The sequence below is a fragment of the Varanus komodoensis genome, unplaced genomic scaffold (genome assembly GCF_004798865.1).
Source record: "Varanus komodoensis strain SLA01 unplaced genomic scaffold, ASM479886v1 scaffold2, whole genome shotgun sequence".
Taxonomy (NCBI): domain Eukaryota; kingdom Metazoa; phylum Chordata; class Lepidosauria; order Squamata; family Varanidae; genus Varanus; species Varanus komodoensis.
Genome location: NW_025335568.1, coordinates 11,351,799 through 11,375,917, shown reverse-complemented (window position 1 = coordinate 11,375,917; position 24,119 = coordinate 11,351,799). Strand labels below are relative to the sequence as shown.

General features: G+C 42.4%; 1 protein-coding gene across 1 annotated transcript; it reads left to right on the top strand.

The window, feature by feature from the left end:
• Window positions 1–2,397: 2,397 nt before the first annotated feature.
• Window positions 2,398–17,605, top strand: COQ2 (coenzyme Q2, polyprenyltransferase). The gene is made up of 7 exons (XM_044429357.1): window positions 2,398–2,694; window positions 7,033–7,199; window positions 8,348–8,469; window positions 10,701–10,786; window positions 13,866–13,999; window positions 16,751–16,939; window positions 17,289–17,605. Exons 1-7 carry the CDS (start codon window positions 2,436–2,438, stop codon window positions 17,436–17,438), a joined length of 1,107 nt encoding a protein of 368 aa, XP_044285292.1. The 5' UTR covers window positions 2,398–2,435; the 3' UTR covers window positions 17,439–17,605.
• The last annotated feature ends 6,514 nt before the right edge of the window (window positions 17,606–24,119 follow it).

The following is a 24,119-nucleotide window of genomic DNA, read 5'->3' as shown; positions in this document are numbered from 1 at the left end:
CTTAACATTTTATTGCAGAAAATTAAGAACCAAATTTAAGCAATTTAAGGAAAAAAGCAAGTAAATTAAATTGTCATACAGTGCCCTTGGTATTAAGGGTACCATTCAATTAGCTTTCTATGAAGTAAACATCAGATATAAAGACCTTATGGCCAGATCCAGTCCTAGGTACACATTTAATGAACGAATGCTAATAAGAACATAAGAACTAGCCTGTTGGATCAGAGAAAACATCAATTTAGTAGAGAAATGTGTGCTCCAGCAGTGACCAGCCAGTTGCCTCTGCGTCCGCACAAGATTTCCCCTGTTCTCTCTTACCATCACAATCAAGTGTGCACGGTACATTATATCTGTACATGGAGGATCCATTCAGCTATGGTTTCTAAGAGAAGGACATGCAGAGGACTGGGTCTGCATAAAACCTGTCTTACAGCCAAGCTTGTAATGAAAATGTAAAACATACATTATCCACCACACACTATGGTCCTGCTCCACAGCATCAATATTCACTGCAACTCAGAGCCTGTGCAAAATCTGTACATGAGGAGTGTGTGGGTACAGGTGTACTTTTAGCTTTTGCTCAGCTGTATCCAGCCCCTCGCCACTCTCCCCTGAGGAAACTAGGCCTAAGAAGATGCCTCCAAGGCACCCTTGCTAGTTGGGTCAAGAGCTAGCTGGACCCAAGTGGCTGCTTAGCAAGAATCACCTGAGCCAGAGGTCAGGGAGGTGAAGTTTGATGCAGCAGCTTCTGCTGCCAGCCAGCTTCAGCTGGGCAGGGCACAGGAAATGTGGAAGCCTCCAAGTTGGAGGGCTTCTGAGTGACAAAGGTGCAATCAATAGGACTGAGCCCTGAGTGAAAGATCAGTTTGGAAACTTCACAACTTAAAACAAGGAAATTAATTTACTTCTAGGCTATGGAAAAGAAGGGTTATTTTTTTCAGCAGAGGGCAGTCAAGAGCTAGGAAAAAACACCCTGTTTCTCTCACCACCACACCTGCCTTGGCATTCATTGTTTGACAACTATTGTTTCACATGGAAAATAACCAGGAAATGCACAGTTATTATTTCTTGCCAAAACTAGTACCTTTGCTGAGGTAATATAATAGTTTATTGGTTGGTACAGCCATTAACAGAAATGGGTCTATGAGTTAAACTGAATTAAATTGAGCTCATAGATTTTGTGACCACACATGGAGCACTATCTGGATTATTTTCTAAACCTTCTAGAAGGAGCTTGGTACATATGCCCCTTGCCTTTTGGCATCAGGATGGACTGTTAAGGAGTGAGGATGCATTGCAGTTCTTGTGCACATTCTTCCTCTTTAGAAAGAGTAACACCTTGACTGGAAAATGTGAGCTATGATGCCAAAAAATGCATGTGTGTACACTATGAGCAACGATGGCTGTAGCATACCATCTTCAAGCCTCTGATAACCTGTTTCTTTTCACAGACATCAAATATTAATTTTCTTTTTATTGTGCCAGTATTTTAACAAAGCTGATGTCAGCATTTATTTATTTATCTATCTATCATATTTATATCCCACCTTTTTTTCTCAAGGAACTCAAAACAGCTTACATGAGTCTCCTCCTCCTCCTCTTAATCTTATCCTCACAACAACCTTGTGAGGTAGGCTGAGCGGAGAGTCTGTGAGTGGCCCAAAGTCATCCAGTTAGCTCCATGGCTGAGCAGGAACTAGAACCCAAATCATGAGTCCATGTCCTGCATCCTTAACCACAACATTGCACTGGCTCTCATGGCCTGAATATCTTTATACACCAAGACAGTGGCCATCAATATGTTATTGGACCCAACTCCCTCATCCCCACCCTGCATGGCCAATTGTTAAGAATGACAGGGCTTGCAGTCCAACATCTGGAGGGCCACATGTTCCCCACCCTTACGGTTAATTGAATAACCTAGAAGTAAGACAAAGATCCTTGTTGTTCTGCCTTTAAGCGACCAGGAAAATCTTTAATCTAGCCTTCCCTAACTTCGCGACTTCCAGTTTTATCGGACAATGCCCACTGTCCCCAACGAGTATGCCGAGCTTACTGGGGATTATGGGGACTGCAGTTCAATACATCTGAGGGACATCAATTTGTGGCACAATCCTGTGCATTTTCAGACGGAAAGAAGTCCTATATGGTGGCCCGAACTAAGAGATTCACAACAGCGGACTTACATTTAAGCTCCCGCTACAAACTGAATGCAGCTTTAGGCTATGATGGTGTCGCTCCCTACTTTCGTATCTCTATGTCAGAAACCTTAATGGGCTTTCGATGGTATGCCCGCGTGGAAGACAGCCTCCTAACTGCTGGAAGTGTAGAAAGGTGTGAGAGACTCTGCTTCAATTTTCTATATCTAAAATTTTCTATAGGACGTAGCGTCACGGTGACGTAGCCACAATTGGCGCACGCGCACCAGCTTCTCCATGGCTGCTGTGCGGTTTCTCTGCCGCCTAGCTAGGCCGGTGTACTTCAGACGCTCTCTTTCCGCCGGAGGAGGGTCGGTTCGATTCCTTGCGGGCCCGCTCTGCGCCTTGCCTACCCGCACCTGGAACCATGACCCGCCTCGTCCGTCGCGCCAAAGCACGCGGCCCGTGGGGACGCTCTCCGCGGCGGCCTTGGTTCGAGCTGCTCCCGGCCCTCTCCAGCCTTACCTGCGCCTCATGAGACTGGACAAGCCCATTGGTGAGCCTGCTTGTCTGTCAACGGTCATGGGGCGGGCAGAAGCATGGAGCTTCGTCCCCGTCCCTTTGCTTTTTCTCGTGGGCGGGGGGAATTGAGAGAGTGAGTGAGTGAGTGTTCTTAGCAGGCAGAACTGCTTGGTCCTCATGAACCCGCAAGTGGTGAACATGGGTGTTCCACCTCTGAAACAGGAGGTAATCTATAGCTACCAGTGGGTCCTAGTAGGCTGTTCAGTGGGTACTCGTCCTGATGGCTACAGGCAATCTCCAGTATAACTACATATTGCATTAGGGAATGGATAATATGAATACTTTATCAATAGATAAATTACAGTAGGTTATGGTTGCTGAACCTGCATGTTTACATTGGAGTATATTTAAGTATACCCTGAGTTAATTTATTCCTTTTTAAATAACACTTATTTACTATCCAATAGTCAAAGATCACTGGGCAATTTTTAAATGGTTAAGAGCCTAGAAATGCAATAGGATGGTAATACAGAATCATTTACATACAAACAGCTTTGCACGATCAAGAGTAAAAATTCTAGGACCTCTTAAAAATCTTACCATATGGTGTCAAATGCCTGATAGTAAACAAAAGGTTGAGAAGGAAGGACTCACTGGAGAAGACCCTGATTCTGGGAATGATTGACGGCAAAAGGAGAAGGGGACAGCAGAGGTTGAGGTGGCTAGATGGGGTCACTGGGGCAGTAGGTGAGGTTTTGGGTGGACTCCGGGGGATGGTGGAGGACAGCAGAGCCTGGAGGAATGTTGTCCATGGGGTCATGGTGGGTCAGGCGTGACTTTGCAACTGAACAACAACAACAAAGGAAAGCTTAACCTGGTGCCAGAAGGGTAACTAGCCCTCCGTCATTGGGAAGAGCATTCCATTATTGGGGGCCACCAGTGAGAAGGTTGGCCCACTTGTTGCCATACTCCAAACCTCCCTTGGAAGGGGCATTGGAAGGAGGGCTTCAAGTGAAGATCTTAGCATATGGGTAGGTTCACATTCCCCAGGAAACATAAATGGAATAGGTCTGTAAATCAGTATAAAATTCAGGGCTCATCTAGCTATTTCATTCTGCCAATCCTTGACAGACATATGGTTAGTTGGTTGGCTGAAAGATCCTGCCACTTTTCAAATTATACTGTTGATTTTAGTCGGGTTTCTGACTCCCTCCTTTGCTGTCCTCTCTGTCTGAGTAATCATCTTTGGGGAAAATAGCACAGCTGGGCTTCTTGTGGACAATTCATTTATTAATTTAGTGTTGATATACCAGATAATAGCTGAAACACCCTGGGCACTTAACAAAGCTATCTGTACTTCTTTTTAATTTAAAGAAAACACTGGAAGTTGTGCCTGACTCTTGATAGCTGGCTTCTCTGTGACTGGAATTGACGCCTGAATGGTGGTGTTAGTACTAGCTTAACATGCAGCTAGATGTGTGTACCAGGATGTATAGAATTGTGCCTGGCCCATAAATGTGCTAGGATAGGAAAGAGGATACAGATTGCATACACATTCACTGAATGCAAAGAAATGGGGTGCAATATAATCCCATTTCTCACTATGTTCGGAAGAATATGTGAATGCTGAATGCTGTAACAGTCTTTAGACAGAGATTTAAGGTTCCTACCCCATTGTTTTACTTACTGCTGTCGAACAGGGATTAAAGAATGCGTATGACTTTTCTGGTAAATCTAATTTCTGCTAGCTACATTCTGAACATACCCACCCACGTAAATGATGTTTATACCTGTGACTCTCTGGGGTGACGTGTATGTTGCATGCTTTTGACTCCAAAGAAGAGAACTTGACTTTGAAAGATAACTGGGATTGCCAAGGTTTTTTTCAGTTTGTCACTGTGCCTTTAAGAGAGGCTGTTAAAGCACAAAGCAAGACCGGACTGTTTTTGCAGGTCAGCTGGGACAGCCAACACTGGAAGGACTGAGTGGGGCGGGTAGAAACCATGATAAGGTAGAAACCATTTGATTGTCTGTCAGGTAACCAAGGGTTGCTTTTTGTGTTGTGTGTATGCAGCCAGTGTCAACAGTAGTGGGATAAATGGACCAAAGGGCTGAGTCAACACAGGGCAGTTTCCTAGGTTCCCCTCCTGATGCTTCTGCCCATGATGGTTTGAGTGTTATGGAACTTGCTTCCTAGGAACATAGATAGATCCAAGGAAGAGGTGCCAACTGTGGTCACAGCATTTTAGCAGGTATTTCATTGAAATGGTCAGAGCTCAAGAGATTATGCAACCTGCTGTCACTTCCAGTGTCAATGGGCCTTGATTAAACCCAGGGCTTTTTTTGTCATAGAATGCACCGGAATGACGTTTCGACACCTTTTTTTGACGGATTTTTCCAAGTGATTGTGAATTGCCCTGTTGGGCATAGCAGGTTGCGGCAAAAATCATTAACATAGTGCCTGTGGGCTGCTTGTGTGTCAGCGCTAATTGTCGGCACTGCTTGTGAGGGCGCTGCTCGGCTTGGGATGCTGCTCGGCTTGGGATTGGTCGTGTGGTCGCGCGCTGAGTGCTTACTGCCAGTGGCGACCATTATGTTTATGTGTATGTAGAGTGACTGGCTACATGCAAAAGGTAAATAAGTTCTTTATTTCAAAAAAAGTTGGTGAATTGAAAATCTTTTTTAGAGTAGAAGTGTGACCCCAAGACGTGAGTTCCGGCACCTTTTTTTTTTTTTTTTTTTACAAAAAAAGCACTGATTAAACCTATTCATTTAGGTGGGTTATGTTATTTTATTCATAAAATTATTCCTTCTGTTCATCAGTATGCAATTATTTCTGAAAGTGTTTAAGACATTAAATGAGTGTGTATATGTGTGGGTCAGTAACTGACGTAACTTTTGCAAACAAAGCACTTATTTCAAGGATATGTTATTAAGATAAAATGTTCAGCTTTCTGTGTAATTTTTCTGTTTGTATTGCTGTCTCATTTCCTGGTGTGCCACAGGGGTCTGCACTGTTTAATTCTTTCTTTGGCCTCCAGGGGGAGTGTTTTGCTGTCATGGGCAAAGTCAGAGCAGTGTCGTCCTAAGGCAATGATGGCGAACCTTTTAGAGACCCAGTGCCCAAACTGGAACCCAAAAGCCACTTATTTATCACAAAGTGCCAACACTGCAATAAAACCTGAAAACTGAGGTTTTAGTTTAGAAATAACACCTCACAGCCAGTCCAAGCAAATATATATATATCCTTGGAAGCGCACTGATGGGCCATGCAAAAGCTTGGACGAGTCGCAGCTTGTGACATCATTGCCTGACGCCACTACGCCTTTCCAAGCATGCGCATGGCCCCTCCATGCCCTGTTTTCCAACGTTTGGCTGCTGGGGCGATGCTGGGGAGACTTGACTCGCGTGCCCACTGTGGCATGACTGCCATGGGTTCACCACCACTGTCCTAATGTCATACATCCACCTTCCTTCCCCTTTCTGCTCATGTGAGATGAAACATATTTTCCCAGGTATTTGACACGCTAGTCAAAGAGAAAGGCAACATTGAGTAAAAAGAACCAAACAACCAGCTTCGGCTAATTCATCAGCTGCGTCCCTACCTGGAGTACGACTGCCTTGCAACAGTGACTCATGCGCTGGTGACTTCCCGTCTTGACTTCTGTAACGCGCTCTACGTGGGGCTACCCTTGAAGACGGTCCGGATACTTCAATTGGTTCAGAATAGAGCTGCCAGGCTGCTGACAGGGACTGGACGTTATGTTCACATGACTCCAGTTCTCCGTCAGCTTCACTGGCTCCCCATTGAAGTCCGGGCCCAATTCAAGGTGTTGGTAATGACCTATAAAGCCCTAAACGGCTTGGGTCCTGGTTACCTGAAGGAGCGCTTACATCCATATTTGCCCAGTCGCCCCCTGAGATCGGCGGGAGAGGCCCTTCTCCGGGAGCCCTCCGTGAGAGAAATTAGGAGGGTGGCTACTCGGAGAAGGGCTTTCTCAGCGGTGGCGCCTAAGTTATGGAATGCGCTCCCCAGAGAGGTCTGCCTGGCGCCGTCGTTATATGTTTTTCGGCGCCAGGCAAAGACCTTTTTATTTAAGCAACATTTTAAATGCTAACACAATTGAATTTTATCTGGCCAGGGCGGCTTATTTTATAATGTGTGTTTTAAATTATAATTATTTTATATGGATATTTTAACTTATTGTTTTATCTAGTGTTGTAAGCCGCCCCGAGGCTTCGGCGAATGGGGCGGCATAAAAATGTTTTAATAAATAAATAAACAAAAATAAGGAGGTCACATTGTGCATGAATACGGATTACCTCTGTTCTTCTCCTTCCCTAATTCCTTTTAAAAATGTATATTTTTTAGGGACGTGGCTGCTGTATTTGCCCTGCACTTGGAGCATCGCCCTGGCAGCGGAACCAGGCTGTTTGCCAGCCTGGGACATGCTGTTACTCTTCGGCACTGGCGCGATCCTGATGCGTGGAGCAGGCTGTACAATTAATGACATGTGGGATCAGGACTATGACAAAAAGGTAGAGAAAACTTGAAAACAACAGGCGGGCTCATAATATTCCCTCAGTAAGTAAATGACCTCTTTGTAAAGCAAGTCCCTTCCTCACCTCCACCCCCTCAAATGCTATGTGAGGGGGATAGCACTGCCATTGTCTACAGTGGGGCTTTTTACAGCTCTGTTATAATGGCGCCAATACAAAATGGCCGAGCCTCTTTTAAGACCCCCATATACTGTGGTTTAATAACCTTAAAGGAACAGAAAATGTCTATGATGGGAATAAAGGAACAGAAAACGTCTGTGATGCTGAAAGTCAAGAGTTATTTCTTTCTCAGTTCTCAGGTTCACCAGAGGTTTTAAACCAGATTATGGGAATCAGAGTTCAGTGGTTATGTTTTGAATTCTGAATTTAGCAAAAGTCAAAATTCTTTTTTTTTCCATGCTTTAAGTATCTGGCTGGAGCTTGCTGAGAGCTGTAAGGCTTTTTCCCATCTAAACTTGCACAGGATCGCTCCCTGAACTTCTCTTAATGTTGCATGTTCTGAGATACACTAGCAGCTGTGCTTATCAATTTGATGGGTGACAGGTCTCCTTGGAAAAGGCTCTTGTTCCTTGATGATTTTGGGCAGGTAATGATAAACTAACAAAGGCAATTGTCTTCCTGTCTTCTGGGATAACTCTCAGCATACCTACTGCCATTTTACAGGGCTCATATTGCATTGAAGCCATCAACTGTTATTCTTAACTGTGAAAACTTCATAAACAATAGTTTAAAGTTGGCTTGTTTCTCCTAACCCTTAGTTAAGACTAGTTGGTTTGTCCAGCTTTGGATATCACAGCACGCTGCCGTCAGACTGCAACAGAAACAAAAGATTCAGAACTCCTCACAGCTGGGGCTTGCAGGAGCTTATCCTCGTGATGCCTAATATGTAGTTTATGTACAAGCACAGTTGTTGTGTCCACCAGTCTTGGATCCCACTGAGCTTGTGTATGTATTCACCATGTGGAACAAGAGGTCGCCATGCAGCAGAAAGCCAAAATGATGAAATGATGTGCATAGACTGCAGAAAGGGGGAAAAAATTCTGGTTTATAAAGTCCGAAATCTCTGGCTTGTGAATGCTCAATGTTAACAATACAATATAGCGACTAAAATAATTCTCTGTCCTTAGGTTACAAGAACAGCAAGCCGTCCTCTAGCAGCTGGAGAGATTTCAAGATTTCAATCCTTGGTTTTTCTTGGAGGACAGCTTAGCTTGGCTTTATGTGTCTTATTATGTTTAAATAATTACAGGTAAGTTAAACATGAACTTTTGATTGCTTAGGCAGTTTTTCGGTTTTGATGCTTACTTGGAGTCATTTGCTTACAGGAGTTATTCTTGTGGAGGGATAAATATTAAACATTTAAATAAAACTAGATTTCTAAAGAAAATGTTTTCCTTGGGCCCTGTGTAGATTTATACTAGGGAAAGCAAGATTTTAAAATCAGGCTAGAATTAAGGGGAAAGAACATTGTCTACTGAACCATGTCACTGAAGAGGAAAATGGTTGTTACCTTCATCAGTTCACCATCTTTTAGATAGGAACAATTGTAGTGATAATAGGTTAGGGGTAACACAAATACAGTTGTTGTTGTTGTTGCTATGTGCTTGTCATGTTGTCTTTGATGAATGGCAACCCTATTGATGAATACCCTCACCTTGGCAGCCGTATTTAGCTCTTGTAAACTCAGAGCTGTGGTTTCCTTTATGGAATTGATTCATCTCATAGCTTTTGACTTTCCCTAGCATCGTAAATGCAACACACTGGCTTTTTTAAATTATTTTTAAATGTATCAATATTTCATATACCAATGAAGAGGTCATTCATTGTGTAGTCACACCAGTATCCATCAAACAAAAAGGGTGTTGACAGATTTGGGAAAACCCCAAGATTGTCAAAAATACAACAACAATCTTCAGAATGAAAGCCCTCTGGGGGAAAGGGTAGAAATCTAAAAAGTGATTAATGAGTGTGCTCAGTGGCCTCAGAATACTGTGTCTTGGAGGGGCGAAATGTAAGGAGGGGAGTATCGTGTAATAACGTATCCTGTAAAATGGACTTAGCTGCCTGGCTGAAATCCTGAGCAAAAGCATCCCACATTGCAGCATCATGTTGCAGGGGTCACTTGCATTACGCTTAAATTGTATTAAACAGCATGTTAGCACATTTGTAGTAAACCTGTCCTCTGTGTGTGTGTGTGTGTGTGTGTGTGTGTGTGTGGGTGGGTGGCGGGGGCAGGGGTTCTTTCATTCTGCCCTTATAATAACTCCGTAGTGTACGCTCAGCTGCAAATGAGTGATTGTTGCAAGGCAACCCCATAAAAAAGACTCTTAGACAGCAGAGCATGAGAGATCAAATGGGGTGCCAGTGCCAGTGTGTCTTACATCCCTGCAGTTCCAAGTGGCCCCATTCATTTGCCCCATTCAGCCACCTTCTTAGGGTTATTTGTTGGCTTTGGGACTGTCGGGGAACTGCAGTACCTACAGTTGTAAGAGGAGCCAAGGTGGGGAGCCAAGAAAAGTGGGGAAGTTAATACTTCCCTGCCCTGGCTGGGAAAGTGTCAGAAATGTGGAGGATGTGAAGAACTGTCTGTTCAGCACTTGAAATTGAGAATTGCATTGCTTAAGGGGAAGAGGTTGTTGCTACCTCCTTCCTGGGACACCTTCTGCTTTTATTGCCTTTACTGATTATTTTCAGCTGATGACTAGGGAACTGCCCAAATTAGCCTGTGTGCAATCTCACTTTCTGAATTCCCATCTGTGATACTAATTATACTTTGATAGCTGAAACTTACAAGGCCATCAACCAGGCAAGACTGCATAGTTAGTAGAGCCATAAGTATGTACTTGTGTTTCTAATGCTGTTGGTCTTTCAGTGGTGCACAACTAAGCAGTTTTCTAATTTCTAAGCAGAAATTAAAAATGACCCCAATTGCAAGTTTTGAGGCTCTAGAGGAAAACAAGTGGTGAATGAAAATGAGATGGCAATTAGAGTGGAGGGAGGGAGGAAAGATATATTCTGCTGTGAAGCAACCTTGGTTATCAAGTGTAGGACTAATGGGGAAAACTACTCCTCGATTTTCTGTTGGGTACACTATGGGTTTTTCTAGGAACAGCCAACTGATCATGGCTTACTGGCAGGGTAACTTAGCATGAAGCACAAACACAACTATCATCTGCCCAAGTTTTCTGGGCAGACTAGAGCAGTACAAAATAATTATGTTGAAGCAACATGCTTGCACTCCAATTTTTACATTTTTACTTAAAACTGTAAGGCTAAGACCTTTTTATTCCAACAATATTTTAATAACTTTCAACATTAGCTATATAGGTTTTAATCTGCAGCCAGGGTGGATCTGGATTTTATTTGCATTATGTTTTATTTTATTCCTCTTATTTATGTAAGCCATCCTGAGGCTATGCGAAAGGACGGCATACAAATACTTCAAACAAACAAACAAACTTATTTTTCCTTCTCTCACAGTATCATTTTAGGAGCCTCCTCTTTATTGCTCGTAGTGACTTATCCACTTATGAAGAGAATAACATACTGGCCACAGCTTTTCCTGGGTGAGCTCTGGAGTGTCTTTTTCATTTATATGGGTTGTTCATACTGGTTTAACTCTGTATTAGATTGCAAGTAGATTGTTCAGAGAGTCTTGTGCTTTGCGACAATTGAATAGACTTATTCTGAGGAATAAGTCTATTCATTTCCTCCATTGTAGCATCACAATTACTGTTTTGTTCTTTGAGCACCAGCTCTGTAGAGGATGTTTTCCTGCTTTTGGAGTCCTAGGGGTTTGACTCCTAAAGCCATTCACCTTTTTAATCAGTTGTTTTTAGCAAACTCTGCCAGTGGGCAATACTTGAACTTCAGCAGCCAAAGGAATTGATGGTACCTTTCTGCATGGTTCAATGTCATACACTCCCCGCAGCCATGGCCTCCTGAATGGCCTTATTCATGTATTCAGTTTCCAATATTTATATCCTGCTTTTTAACATAGTTCTCAGAGTAGCTTAGCAAATAAGAATGCCAAAATACAAAACCAAAGCACGTTAAACAGCCTGGGAAAATAACCTTGCTCAATGCTGAGACCTTCTCATAGGAGGCACCAGTTGAGCTTCTGAGAAGAGGATTCACCAGTTGAGGTGCCACCACTGAGAAGGCTGTTTCATCAGTGAACAGCTCACTACACTTTACCAGGTGGGAACATACTGAGAGGAGCCACAGAACACAGTCTTCAGGCCTGAATAGGAACATGTAGAGATAATTTTTGTGGGGAAGCTATAATATTCTACATTTAACATTGGTTAGCTGAATTGAAATTAGTGAGGTAAGCAGTATGGTAATTTTGTGGTAAGAGCTACTTAATTCACTGCAAACAATGCAGTTGTGATCTGAATTAATGCCACTTTAATTAATGTTGAACTGGTTCTTAATGATGAATTGCTTATTTTAATTACAGTTGAGCTATTTGTTGCACAGCATTGTTGTGCAGGGGGGGGGAGTGGAGAACTGCTGTTCAAGGAGCAAACGCTTGGAGTTTTTCTGATCTTGGCATGTGAGGTTGTTCCTCAAGGCTGTTAACTGGGTTTCTCACCAACGGATGTTCATTGTATGGCCGTTCAGAAGAGAGTCTTTTCACTGGTGGTACCCTGGCTTTGGAACACTCCCCCCTGAGAGGCTTGCCTGGCTGCAGCAAAAGGCTTTTTTAAAAACTGGCCTGTTTTATTTTGATTTTAATGCTGCATTTGCTGTTTCTTAACTTATTTTTGTTCTTCCTTTTATGATATTTTAAACTTATTGTATTGAAACCAGCCCAGATACTCCGCTTGAGGGATGGGGTGCAAACCTTAGTGAATAATGTCTTAAGATTTGCACCCCAGTGAATATAACAATGTCTGCCTTGTTATATTCACTCTGAAAAATTATTTTGTAGCAACTAAATACAAATAATTTAGTTGCTACAAAACAGTGTAATGTAATACTTTGAGTCTGAGGCTTAGCCAGCTAATGTTTTCCATTAAAAAAGATGTCTTAAGGCGACAGTCCTGGGCATACCTACATGAGAGTCAGTCCCACGGAAGTCACTGAGGTGTACTTTTGTGTAGACTTGTATAGGATTGCACTGTAAGTTTTGTGTTTGGTAATAGAGGCCACTAATAAGAATTTGCTGTTCCGGGGTTAACAAAGACAGAAGGGAACTTTTCAAATCTATCCATTATTTAGACATATTCCCCACCCCCCTGCCCATTAGTATTTCTGTATTGATTATATTTATATCCTGCCTCTTTTCCTTTCAAGGAACTCAAAGTAGCTTACACAATTCTCCTCTTCCTCCTCTCAGTCTTATCCTCACAACAACAACCTTGTGAGGTAGGTTGGGCTGAGGGTCTGTCAGTCACCCAGTAATCTCCATGGCTGAGTGGGGACTAGAACCCAAGTCTCTTGAGTCCCATTTCCACACTCTTAACCGCTACACCGCACCTTGCTTTTATATTTGTCGATATCTTTGACAAACCCTGTGGTTGATCGGATACAAGGAAAAGCAGCCCTCCTCCACTTCTTAAAACATGGAAGAGTGTCGGCTAGATGCATGCAGCTTTTACACCAGAGGGCTTATGGTAATGAGTAATACTCTATTTGCCTCTTGAGACACAGCCATTAAAAGTAAGTGAGCTCTACCCTCCTTAGCATCCAGTCACCGTATCATGAATGGAGCAAATGGAAGGCTTGCAGTTTACTTTCTGGAGTAAATACAGATGAGCTCAGGAATGGGAGTGGCAGAAGCTGAGCAATGCTTCCTTCATCTGGGAATGGCCTTCCTCATTACATAGCCCTGATTCAGGTTCCTAAAATGCAGCGAGACAAATTGTGATGTCCTTCCTCAAAGGCTCAGTGAGACTACTGTGGCAATCTTCTGTATTAATGAACTGGAGTCCCTTTCTTTACTGCCTGACCAGTATATTCTGAACCAGAATGTGGAAAACTTTTTATAGCATTTTGAATAAAAATCATCTGTGCCCTCTGACATTTCTGTTTATTTCCTTGCCTGTGAATCTGATCTCATAAAGAAGAAATCCTGTGACCCTAAACATGTTGACATATTTGTAAGAGCATGCCCCCTTTCCATCCAGTTTATGTTCTACCCCATCTCTTGGCGTACAGTTCTCCTGACCCTGCCCTACTGGCTGTGCTGTCTAGGGCTGGTGGGAGTTGTAGGCCAAAACACCTGGAGGAACATCAGTTGCCCACTGCTCTCCTTGATCACAAGGGAGGCTACTGGGCACGGTCTCCTTTCTCACATTATGTACTAGTGAGACTCATACTTTATGGCTCATTGACTCTCTTTGGGCTGGAACGATGGTGTATAGGAACTGCTGAGGCCAATCATGCTACAATTGACCAGCATTGCTAAGTTGACAGAACTTGATTGTTCTTTTGTGCTCCAGACTAACACACCTGCTCTTCCAGTACACCAATAGTAGTCCTTTTATTGACTGCCAAAACAGTCAATAAAACATTTTGAAGTAGAAATCATGTCTGAGTAACTTACAGGTCACTTTGAATGTCATTGTAACATCTTTCTGGGGAAGAATTCCAAAAAGATAAAAACCATTGTGTTTTTGTTACCGTAATCTTTTTTAGGTCTTACCTTCAACTGGGGAGCCTTACTTGGGTGGTCGGCTGTCCAAGGCTCTTGCAACTGGTCTGTTTGTTTACCCCTGTACTTCTCAGGGGTTTTATGGACATTGATGTATGACACGATCTATGCTCATCAGGTATATAAATTCCTAATACTGCATTCCTTATTCTTAATTTATTCCTTATTAAGGAATAATAATTGCATAAATAATGAGGCCTGTGAAATTAGGATCTGATGCTGGAGGCGCAGGAGTTGATTAATTATACTGCTCAGAATTGGATTTATACTACCTTGATATTTGTGTACGTTCCTACTTGGATGAGCAGAACCTTGCCACCGTTATCCATGTGCTGGTAACCTCTCGCTTGGATTACTGTAATATGCTCTACGTGCAGCTGCCTTTGAAGACAATCTGGACAGTACAACTAATACAGAGCAGGGCAATGTGGCTGCTTACAAGGACGAGCCATTGAAAGCACATTATGCCAGTCCTCTGCCAGCTGCATTGGCTCCCTGTTCCAGGCCAGGCCAAATTCAGAGCGTTGCCATTTACATATAAGGCCCTAAACAGTTTGGAACTAGGGTATTTGAGGGAACGCTTCTCTCCTCACATGCTTACCTGCCCACTTAGATTGTCTTCTAAAAGTCCTCTTCCGAATATCCCGCTCCAGTTAGATTAAAGGGGAAAAGCTAGGAAAGGGACATTCTTCGTAGTGGCACTGAGACTTTGGAACTTACTCCCCATGGTCATATGGCTGGCGCCTGTCTTGCTTTCTTTCAGGCACCAGGTAAAATCCTTTCTGTTTTGACAGGCGTTTGGTTAATGTTTGGCTTGTTGCTGATTTTTTATTTGATTGGTTTAGTTTTTAATTATTTTGCTGTAATTGGTCTGTATTTTGGGTATGATTATCTTTTATCGCTTGTATAACATTTTATTAATTTTATTGCTTTTATCTGTTTTACTGATTGTACTTTTATATGCTGGTTAGCATTTTGTAAGCTGCCCAGAGAACCCTTGGGTTATGGGGTAGCACAAAAGTAACATGAAATAAATAAATAAAATGTGGTAAGTTTTAGCTAAGTTTTAGCTAAGTTAGACAGTGGACTTTAAACCATGCACTTGTTTCAAGTGCTTTTATTCATTTTATTGTACTTTGTTTTCATTTTTATACTTTGCTGATTATTGTGACCTGCCCTAAATGCTCTGCTTTGACAAAGAAGCAGATAAACCACAAATAATATGCATGTGCTTGGAATCCCTGCATATGAATTCCCTTACTTTTTCTTGATAATGTGAGGCTTCATGGATGGCGACAAACCTGTTTTTCACTACAGATTGGGGAAAATATTTCAGGAACCCCATAAACAGTTCCAGGTAATCATAAGTAATAATATACACTAAGCCCTGAAAGCATTTCATCTTTAGCCACCTTGTTTATAACCTTGTAAAACTCAATTTTTAGTGCTATATGATAAATGGAAGGCTAAAATTGAAGGACATCTGCTTGCCAGTAAAACCACTGATCACCCACATTCAGTCATCATTCTAAATCACAGTTAACTTGGTACAAACCTTGTTACTGTTGTTATGTAATGTCAAGTTTTCTCCAACTTAGGGTGACCCTATGTATGAAAACCCTCCAGAATATCCTATCCACAACAGCCCTGCTCAAATCTCCTAAATTCAAGGCTGTGACTTCCTTTACGGAGTCATATTTGGTGTCCAAACCTTAACCCATAGTTAATTTTAGCTGTAATTTGTTTAATCAAGCCAGTTTTACCCCCCATGGGTTGGAATTGGCTTGTTGGACTTGACTTGTACCCTCACTGATGGGGTCTTCACCACCTCCCATAGAAGCCTATTTCATATCCTAGGGGTCCTAACCATCCTGACACCCAACCTGAAACCAGGTTCCTTGAACTTTGTCCCATTGGAACATGTCCTGCCCTCCACTGCATGGAAGAACATGTGGCCCTCTTCCACATGACATCCCCTCACATATCTACAAGTTGAGATCCCCTTAAAATGTCCTCTTCTCAAGGCTGAAAAGACCCAGTTTCCTCAATCTCTCTTCATATGTCATCTCTCCTAACCTGGCGACCATTCTTGTGACCCTGCGCTGAACTGATTCTAACCTAGCTATGTCTCTCCTATAATGTGGAGCCCAGAACTGGACACAGTACTCCAGTTGTGGGTGTACCAGAGTCATGTGGAGCAGTATCAACACCTCCCTAGATGTGGAAGCCACACTGCTGGCTCATGTTCAGTCTGCTGTCAACAAGTCCCCCAAGATCCCTTTCACAAGTGCTGCTCCCCAGCCACTTGTCCCCATCCTGTACCTGTGACACCTATTCCTGTGTCCCAAGGGCAAGACCTTGCACTTCTCCACATGGAATGCCATCCTGTTGTCCCCCACCCACTTCCAGAGCCTATCCAGATCCTTCTGGACATGGATCACCTGCCCCTCAGGTGTGGCCACTGCCCCCACTTTGGTATCATTTGCAAATTTAGTCAGACTTGCTGAAGGTCTTTCATTCTTTTGACCTGCTCATTGCCTTTCAGGAGTTGCTTTATTCTCTCTCAAATTCAACATGTGTTGGAAAGATACATTAGTTTTCATATCAGCTTTCTTTGCTTTTTAGCTAGCATGGTGTTTTGGTGGCTTCTCCCCCAGCTGTTTCCTCCTCCTCTTCCTTTTTTTTTTTTTTTGGCAAAAATGTCCGGGTGCCCTTGTTAAGGCCGACAACACTGCCTTATCCCACAGCAGAAGAGTGTAAGGGTGCAATAGATTCACCATAGATTTCATAGATTCCCTCTCTGTGTGAATCTATGAAACATGCCTGCAGTTGGGAATTTTATTAACAGCTTTGGAACCTTTCACTATAGGATAAAAGAGATGATCTCACCATAGGTGTGAAATCAACGGCACTCCGGTTCAGTGAAAACACCAAGCCGTGGCTCAGTGGTTTCAGCGCCCTGATGCTTTTGGGACTTACTGTGACAGGAATAAATTGTGATCAGACGTTCCCATATTATGCAGCTGTGACTTCCGCAGGAATCCACATGGCTCAACAGGTTAGATGTTTGCCTAATGTATTTATGTGGAAGCTTGAAATAGGTGGGATGCTTTACCAGTTTGTCATAATTCTTAACCCTGTTTTACCGCTGTACTCTAATGAGACACCTGGGTTCATGTTTATTGTCTCAACAGAGAGAGGGGGAGATTGGGACAGGAGAGAGAAGGGTGCATTTGATCAAGAACAGCAGAATTGGAGGACAGAAGGTTAATCTATAGCATGTAAAACAAAATAGGTGACTAAATGGCAGTCCAGGGAAAAATAAAAGATATATTCTAGGAAGAGATGGTTTTGACTTGACATTGAGTTAAGAGTAATAATAGATACCCTTTTATCTCTCTTCCCAGATATACACTTTGGACATAAATAATTCTGAAGATTGCTGGAAAAAGTTTTCTTCAAACCGTACAGTAGGACTCTTGCTTTTTATAGGGATTGTACTCGGAAACTTATGGAAACAGAAAAATGCAGAAAAAAAACCTTTAGATATTAGCTAATGCAGAAGAAGTTTATACTGTTTTACAGGTAGGGAATAGGCAGAAGTAAAAAGAAAAAGCCGGAACAATTTCAGTCAATATTTTCCTTATGTTTAAATGTTGGTTGACATGACCATATTGTAAAAGATGATATATATTTGTTATGAATAAACCTTGAATCGCTCCAAGTTCTTGACTGAGATCTTCCTTCTAAAATGTACTGGAGAGTAATGTGTACAGGTCAACACCCTAATCTTAACATTGTACAATTTCAATATATGTGTCACAATTGTGCGTATATCATGAAAAATAACTATTGCAAGAGTGTGACTCATGATGTAGTTTCAGGAAAATAATTATATTGTGATGCGTTCAAAACTGAAACTTTAAAACATAAAAGCAATTATTGTCAAGGTGACTTTTGTTCTTGGTGTTCTTATTTGTACACCACCCATGTGCCTGGCTGCATGCATCAGTCTTCATACATGTAGCAGAGAATGGAGTTTGAGCTAGCGAATTCTCAAAACATAAGGAGAGATGTGAAGAAGTTTCACAGTAGACTCCAAGCAGAAGTACCACTGCTACAACAAGAAGTGTTCTGGACTGTGGTGACTACTCATTATGTACAAACCAAATAAGTGGAAGCTCTCCTTAAAAGTGTGGCTTGCTGGCTACTTACTTGGGTGAAGGAAGGAGAAAAGTGGCAACAAAAGGCCTGGATGGGGCTGCAAGGACATATCCTTGCCTACCCATTTTCAGGTTGCGATTATCCACACCAGCTACGTGATGATTTACAGAAAGGTGACGATCACCTTTATCTCCTCTGTTGCAGCCAAAGAATTCTCAAAACATGAGCAGACAACTGTGCAGGAGGTTCAGTACTTGGCTCAGATATTCAAAATGGCAGTCATGCAGCCAAGCCAGTGCCAGAGCCAGTTGCAGTCGATGGGGATTCAAGTGCAGCCGAATGCACTCAATGAGGCTGTTCAAAGCCTGCTCCTCTTAAAGAGGTTGCTCTGAGCTTTGTCTTCCAGGTGGAGAAAGTACTTTAACCTGATGTATGACCACCTGCTGTGATAATACATTCAGGCTTCCTCTTTGGACGTTGATCTTTGTTAAAAAGAGAGACAGCACGAAGGAAAGCTAGACTGAGTGGGATGGTGTAAATCCATGTCCTGCAGTAATGGCCCCTTGCCACTCTGCTCTTCTGTGACTCTGTGATACTGTTCCAAGCTGCCCATCCCAACCCTTGCACAATTGTTCTTGGAAATATTTTTTAGGTAGGGTGCGGCTGAGCAGTATTTCATAGCATACCAACAAGGTCACTTCTGTAGCATTCATTTCATTGATGCTTGCATCGTTTCCTGATGCAATGTGATTCAGTTGTTTCACTGCTGACGCTAAATGGGCAGGTTCGCTGTCTCTAAAAATACCTGATACTGGGTGCATTCACACGTCACGCAAAGCCACCCTGTGAATAACGTACAGTCAGCAGCTTGTTCGTGGAACGCCCAACAGATGACTTGGGCCGGCTGCGGTGGCCTGTCTCCCTCCCCTTCTCGCTGGCTCAGGCACACATCCTAATGCCCTTCCTGGCAATATTCCTTGGCACTCCTACCTCCTCCAATCTCTGCTCCTTTTCGTTTGCTGCCATTTTGTTGTGTAGGGTAGGAGCTCAAAAACATTCAGTTAGAAGACTGTGCTACCATCTCTCTCCTTTCTGCTGTAGCTGGAGACGTAGGAAAGCGTTGAGAATACCAAGAGTGTCAGTTGAATACCAAATACTGAGAGGACTACTCACGAAAGGGCAGCTATTTTGCCCACACCCGCTTTTGGTGCACTCGCTTCTTTGGCTCCCTCCACTGCCACCTCCATCTTTCTGACTCCTGTGCCGGTTCCTTTGCTTCCCTTGCTGTTATTTCCCATCCACCCCCAGTCTGCCACAACTGTGTGCAGTTGCCGCAGTTTTTGCCACTCTATCCCCGTGACTCTCTAGCCATTCCCAGCAACCTACCATAAAATCGCACTGCTGATTTCAGCCAACACAAGAATCCCTCACGGCTGGAACAACCCATGATTTTTCAGGGTGGCTTGTTTGTGAAAAATAATGGACCTGTTTCAAGCTAGTACAACATGGCAACCCACCGTGACTGATCACCCATGCTGAATTGTACTGTGCAAACCAAGTATCTCAGTTTGATATACTCACATATGGTTGTTTGTTTATTTGATATTGAAAGAACGAAAGCAAACATTTACAGGCAGAAACTGTTCTAACAGTTCTCTTTATGACTGCCTATTTGCATTCATTTCTTGTGGAATATTCCATCTGAGACATCAGTGATGAACCTACAAATGTGGACAGTTTATGATTTCACAATGTTTTGGCCAACTTTTCCCCTATACACAGAGACACAGACACACCCCAACCCCAGTGGTAGGCGCAGTGCAGTGATGTGATGTCAGTCACAGAGCAAAATCCTTTTTAAAAGAAACAATGGATTTGATCCAAAGTTCTCTTAAGGCACAGTTCTATGCAAGCTTGGTTAAAAAGCCACCCCCACCATACTTCAGCCAGCATAATTCGTGGGCCTTGCCTTGTTTACACCTGCACAGGGCTCTTTCTTTAGTTCATGACAGGAGAGCAGTGTTTTGGCCCAACCCAGATACCTCAATTTAAATGCAACCTTTTGAACCAAAACACAAAATACCATATTTCCATTTATAAAACTGTGGAACTTTCGAGTTATGACATTTCTTATATTTAAGATGTTTTCATAAAGATTTTGAAGCTAGTGTCATTTTCACTGGAACATAATCCTTCTGAAGCATTAAAAGAGGTGGCACTAGGCACTCTGACCAAGCTCTAGTAAGCATTTCTACCCGCATCAAAAGATGCAAACAGCTCTTCGGTAATGCCTGTAGGGGTATCACTTCCCTATCAGTGTGCAAAGCCGCTCCTCATATGGTTTTGCCTCACTGCACTGAAGCATTTGCCTTTAAAGCGTTTGATGATAATTACCCAACACTTATTTTGCAGCAGAGGATCAAATAATTCCCCATCCAGCAATGGAATGCAACTGATGGTTTATATGGAATTGTTTTTTTTTATGGGTAAAAACTTCAGACTTCGGTAAGATGTATTTGAAACATTTGATAAAGCCTAACCTACTTCACAGGGTTGTTGTGAGGTTAAAATGAGGGCTGTGTATGCAGAGTTAAGGTCCTTCCAACAGGAGAAAGGCGGGATGGATGGATATGCAAATAGGAGGAAAAAGTCACTATATTATACAAGCTGGGATAGACGGGATTATATTTACACGGTATTAAACATTTTTTTCTCCTTCCATGACCACATTTTCTGCAGATGGATTTGTGTATGTGCATTCTGGTTTTTCATAGCAGTATGTGCATTTGTTAGAGGGATCTAATATGTGAGATACCATTGGGAAAAATACTGGTATTGGATGTTAAAAATATGTGATTTCTTGGTTAGATTTTTGCTATTGCTGCAAAACTTTTCGAAAGTGAAATGCATTACTTCTCTTCACCCGTCTATGCATTTCCCATACAATTTTCCATTTCCTCTCATTACAAGAGCAGTTCGGAAAAATTTTCCCTAATCCTTGGTGCACCAAACCTCTCATGGGATCGCAGTGGCGATTTTCACTTACCCTGGGCTATTTTGGTTAATTGGGGTACAAAGACCTGTAGCCCTTCGCCCCAGTCCCATCAGATTGATCCATGTAGAGAAATCAGCACACAGATCTGGCCATTGCAGAAAGAGGAACTCAGAACTTCGGAATGGGGAGTATACATACTGAATCTTCTACAGACTATTTCGCAGCCTGCTTTCCCTCACTGGAGATGTACATGCAGTATCCAGTCCTACAGTCGTCACTTGGAGATGCTCTGGAGTGGACTTCCTGAATCAAGATGGGGTTTGGAATAGATTACTTATACAAGCTGCCTTCCAGTGCTATGGTTCTCCTTATTGGAAGAAAAGAGCTCCAAAAGCGCTTGCTTTACCCCTCACAATACCAATGGATCACCTCTGGCGGGAATAAAGCTTGACACGATACCAGGAACACAATCATTGTGCTGCAAGAGAAAGTCAATCCCCGAGAGTCCATGGCCATCCAGAAACAGGAATTTAAGCTTTCTTAAATTGGGGTGCTGCCAAGGCTGTCCCCCTTTCCCTCCTTCATAGCAGTCCTAGACAATGGCTTCCTAACTCAAACCTGGATTAATGGGTTAATGCAAGTTAAGGCTGGCTTAAAAGTAGAAAAGAAACAAACTGTTGGTTAGTGATTGATTCAAACTGAATATGCCTCATCTCTTCCAAACTCAAATTGTTAATGCCCTGCCTTCAAGGTGAAATTTTGTTTAAGAGACGATCACTTGGTGCATCTGATACTTTTCAGCTGGTCTGCTGTCTTTACTTGATGCTGGATCCTGAGGTTAGTGATGACTGACCTGCCTTTCCCCTCCTCAGCAGGTTCACTTGCCCTTCCTACAGTGTCTGAAGCTGGCTGATGTCCAGCTACCACCTGGCTTATCACTGAAAGCACTTGCCTTTGCTTCTGAGTTGTGGATTTCAGCCCTTCTTCCTTCTATGACTCAGAATCTGTTCCCATATCCTTTGAAGGCTGTTTTGCAAGAGCAGTGGACCCAAACTCCTACAGATGTCATAATGATGACATAGCTGCATTAGGATAATCCTTGATCTAACCTCAACAGTGCACTCACTAGATACCTTTGAAAGGATCCTTTTGATGGTGACAGTTTGTTGAAGCTAAATTGTTAGTCATCAGCTCTTGCTGATACATAAATACAGATGGCTCCCACTTCAGGACCTGGTACCTCAACTTCAGAGTGTCTCAGGTTCAGGTGCTGAGAAACCCCTTCTTTGCCTGAGACACAGAAATACAGCTGTTATTGCTGCTGCTGTGGTTGTTGTAATAATCACAATTGTAATTATTATTGTAATAATATTTAGAATCGAGATGGATGTGGATGTGGAGTGTATGGATGTATAGCAAAAACCAAAAATACAGGTGCACCAGTATATTGTTCCCAATGCATTTCAAGGGGAAATACAGTTGCACAATGGAATAAAGCTATTAAGCTACAGTATGATTATTACTCATCTAAGCAAATTAAATGTTCAATCACAGGCACAGTCCTGTGCATATTTAGATGGAAAAACGCCCTACTGCTCCCAGCAATCCCCAGCCATTGTGCTATGAAGTCAATTTTTAAAGAACTCAAGGCTTCTTCACTTGCTTCTGAACTTTTTACAGACCAACCCTATTGTAGAGGTTGGAATGCTCTGGGGGCTTGGAGCAGAGATGGGGCATCTGAGCCTGGAGCTTTTCCTGTGACCCCAGAGAGAGATTTGTGATTCCTGGAGTGCCATACCAGGGAACTTGGATTTCACTGTCAAGGATCTATTCGGAAGATATACATAGTTGTTTGTGGGTGCATGGGATTTCTTGGGGTCCGCTCCTCTCATCTTCAGCCCTGCCCTTATCCTTCAGTCGTACATAAACACCCAAACAACCACTTTCCTCCAAAGGATATGGACCTCACCTTTAAAAAGTGTCTGCATCCATCCCTGTGGTAGGTAATACTTGGTTTGGTGGACAAATAATCCAATCCGGTAAAAAGCATCCGATGTTCTGAGCCTAAGGATGATTAAACTAAGCTACCTAATGCACAATAAATGCTATAAGAGTGCTATGTTGATGTTATGTTATTATATGTTGTTCTAGGTTCACACTATCCATTGACACCCTAGTTCTTAGGTGGTCTCTTTTCCCCTTTATTTGGGCCCTTAGTTATTTTCTTCACTCCATTTCTTCATTATTTTTCTTTTATGGGAAATGAAACCTTTCCTAATCAATTTCCATACCCAATTATTATTAGATTAAATAATAGATTAGCCATCCAAATTTAATTATTGATTTATCCAGTTTAGCTCATCCCAGATTGAATTTTCACAATAGCAGACATGCAGGTTAAACACCTCTTAATATAGCAACGTAGTAATACTGGTGGGTGTCAACTTTACATTTCCTGAGTTGAGCAATGGGAGCAGCCTCAGTATCTAATTGAATTCTATGTCATACAAGGCTAATTACTATTTTCACACATTATCTACTTAAGATCAATTCTTGCAACCAACAATTAGCTTCCCTGAATATAAATACCCACTGCCATTCCCAGAAAATGCCAGTACTGCTTTGATGTGATGCTAACTTTCCCTGTATAAGAGACGTGCCGAGTAAATTTCATCGAGAAAAAGAGAGTTCCTTTGAAGATAATTCGGCGAAGTGGTATGTGAACCGGGCTTTCCTTTCTTTGATTAATCTGAGATGCCTAAAATCTCTGAACTGATTTGTGTTATTCGGGGATGTTTGATGTTCATATCAGATAACTGAGGGGTGGGAGGAGATATGGGGGCAATCCAACAGAAGTTAGTCACAACTAAGAACCAAATCCCATGCCTGTTTTGAATTAATTTATTATGTTTGTTTGCATGTTTAAATCCTTTTTATATCAGCTTGGGGGCAAAAGATTTCATGGCATTTGCCAAAAGCTGCAGATTTACTTGAAAGTAAGCTCTTTTGTTCAGTGGGACTTATTGATTTATTTAATATATTTGTTATCACTTTCCATTAAGTAAAACATCTCTAAGCA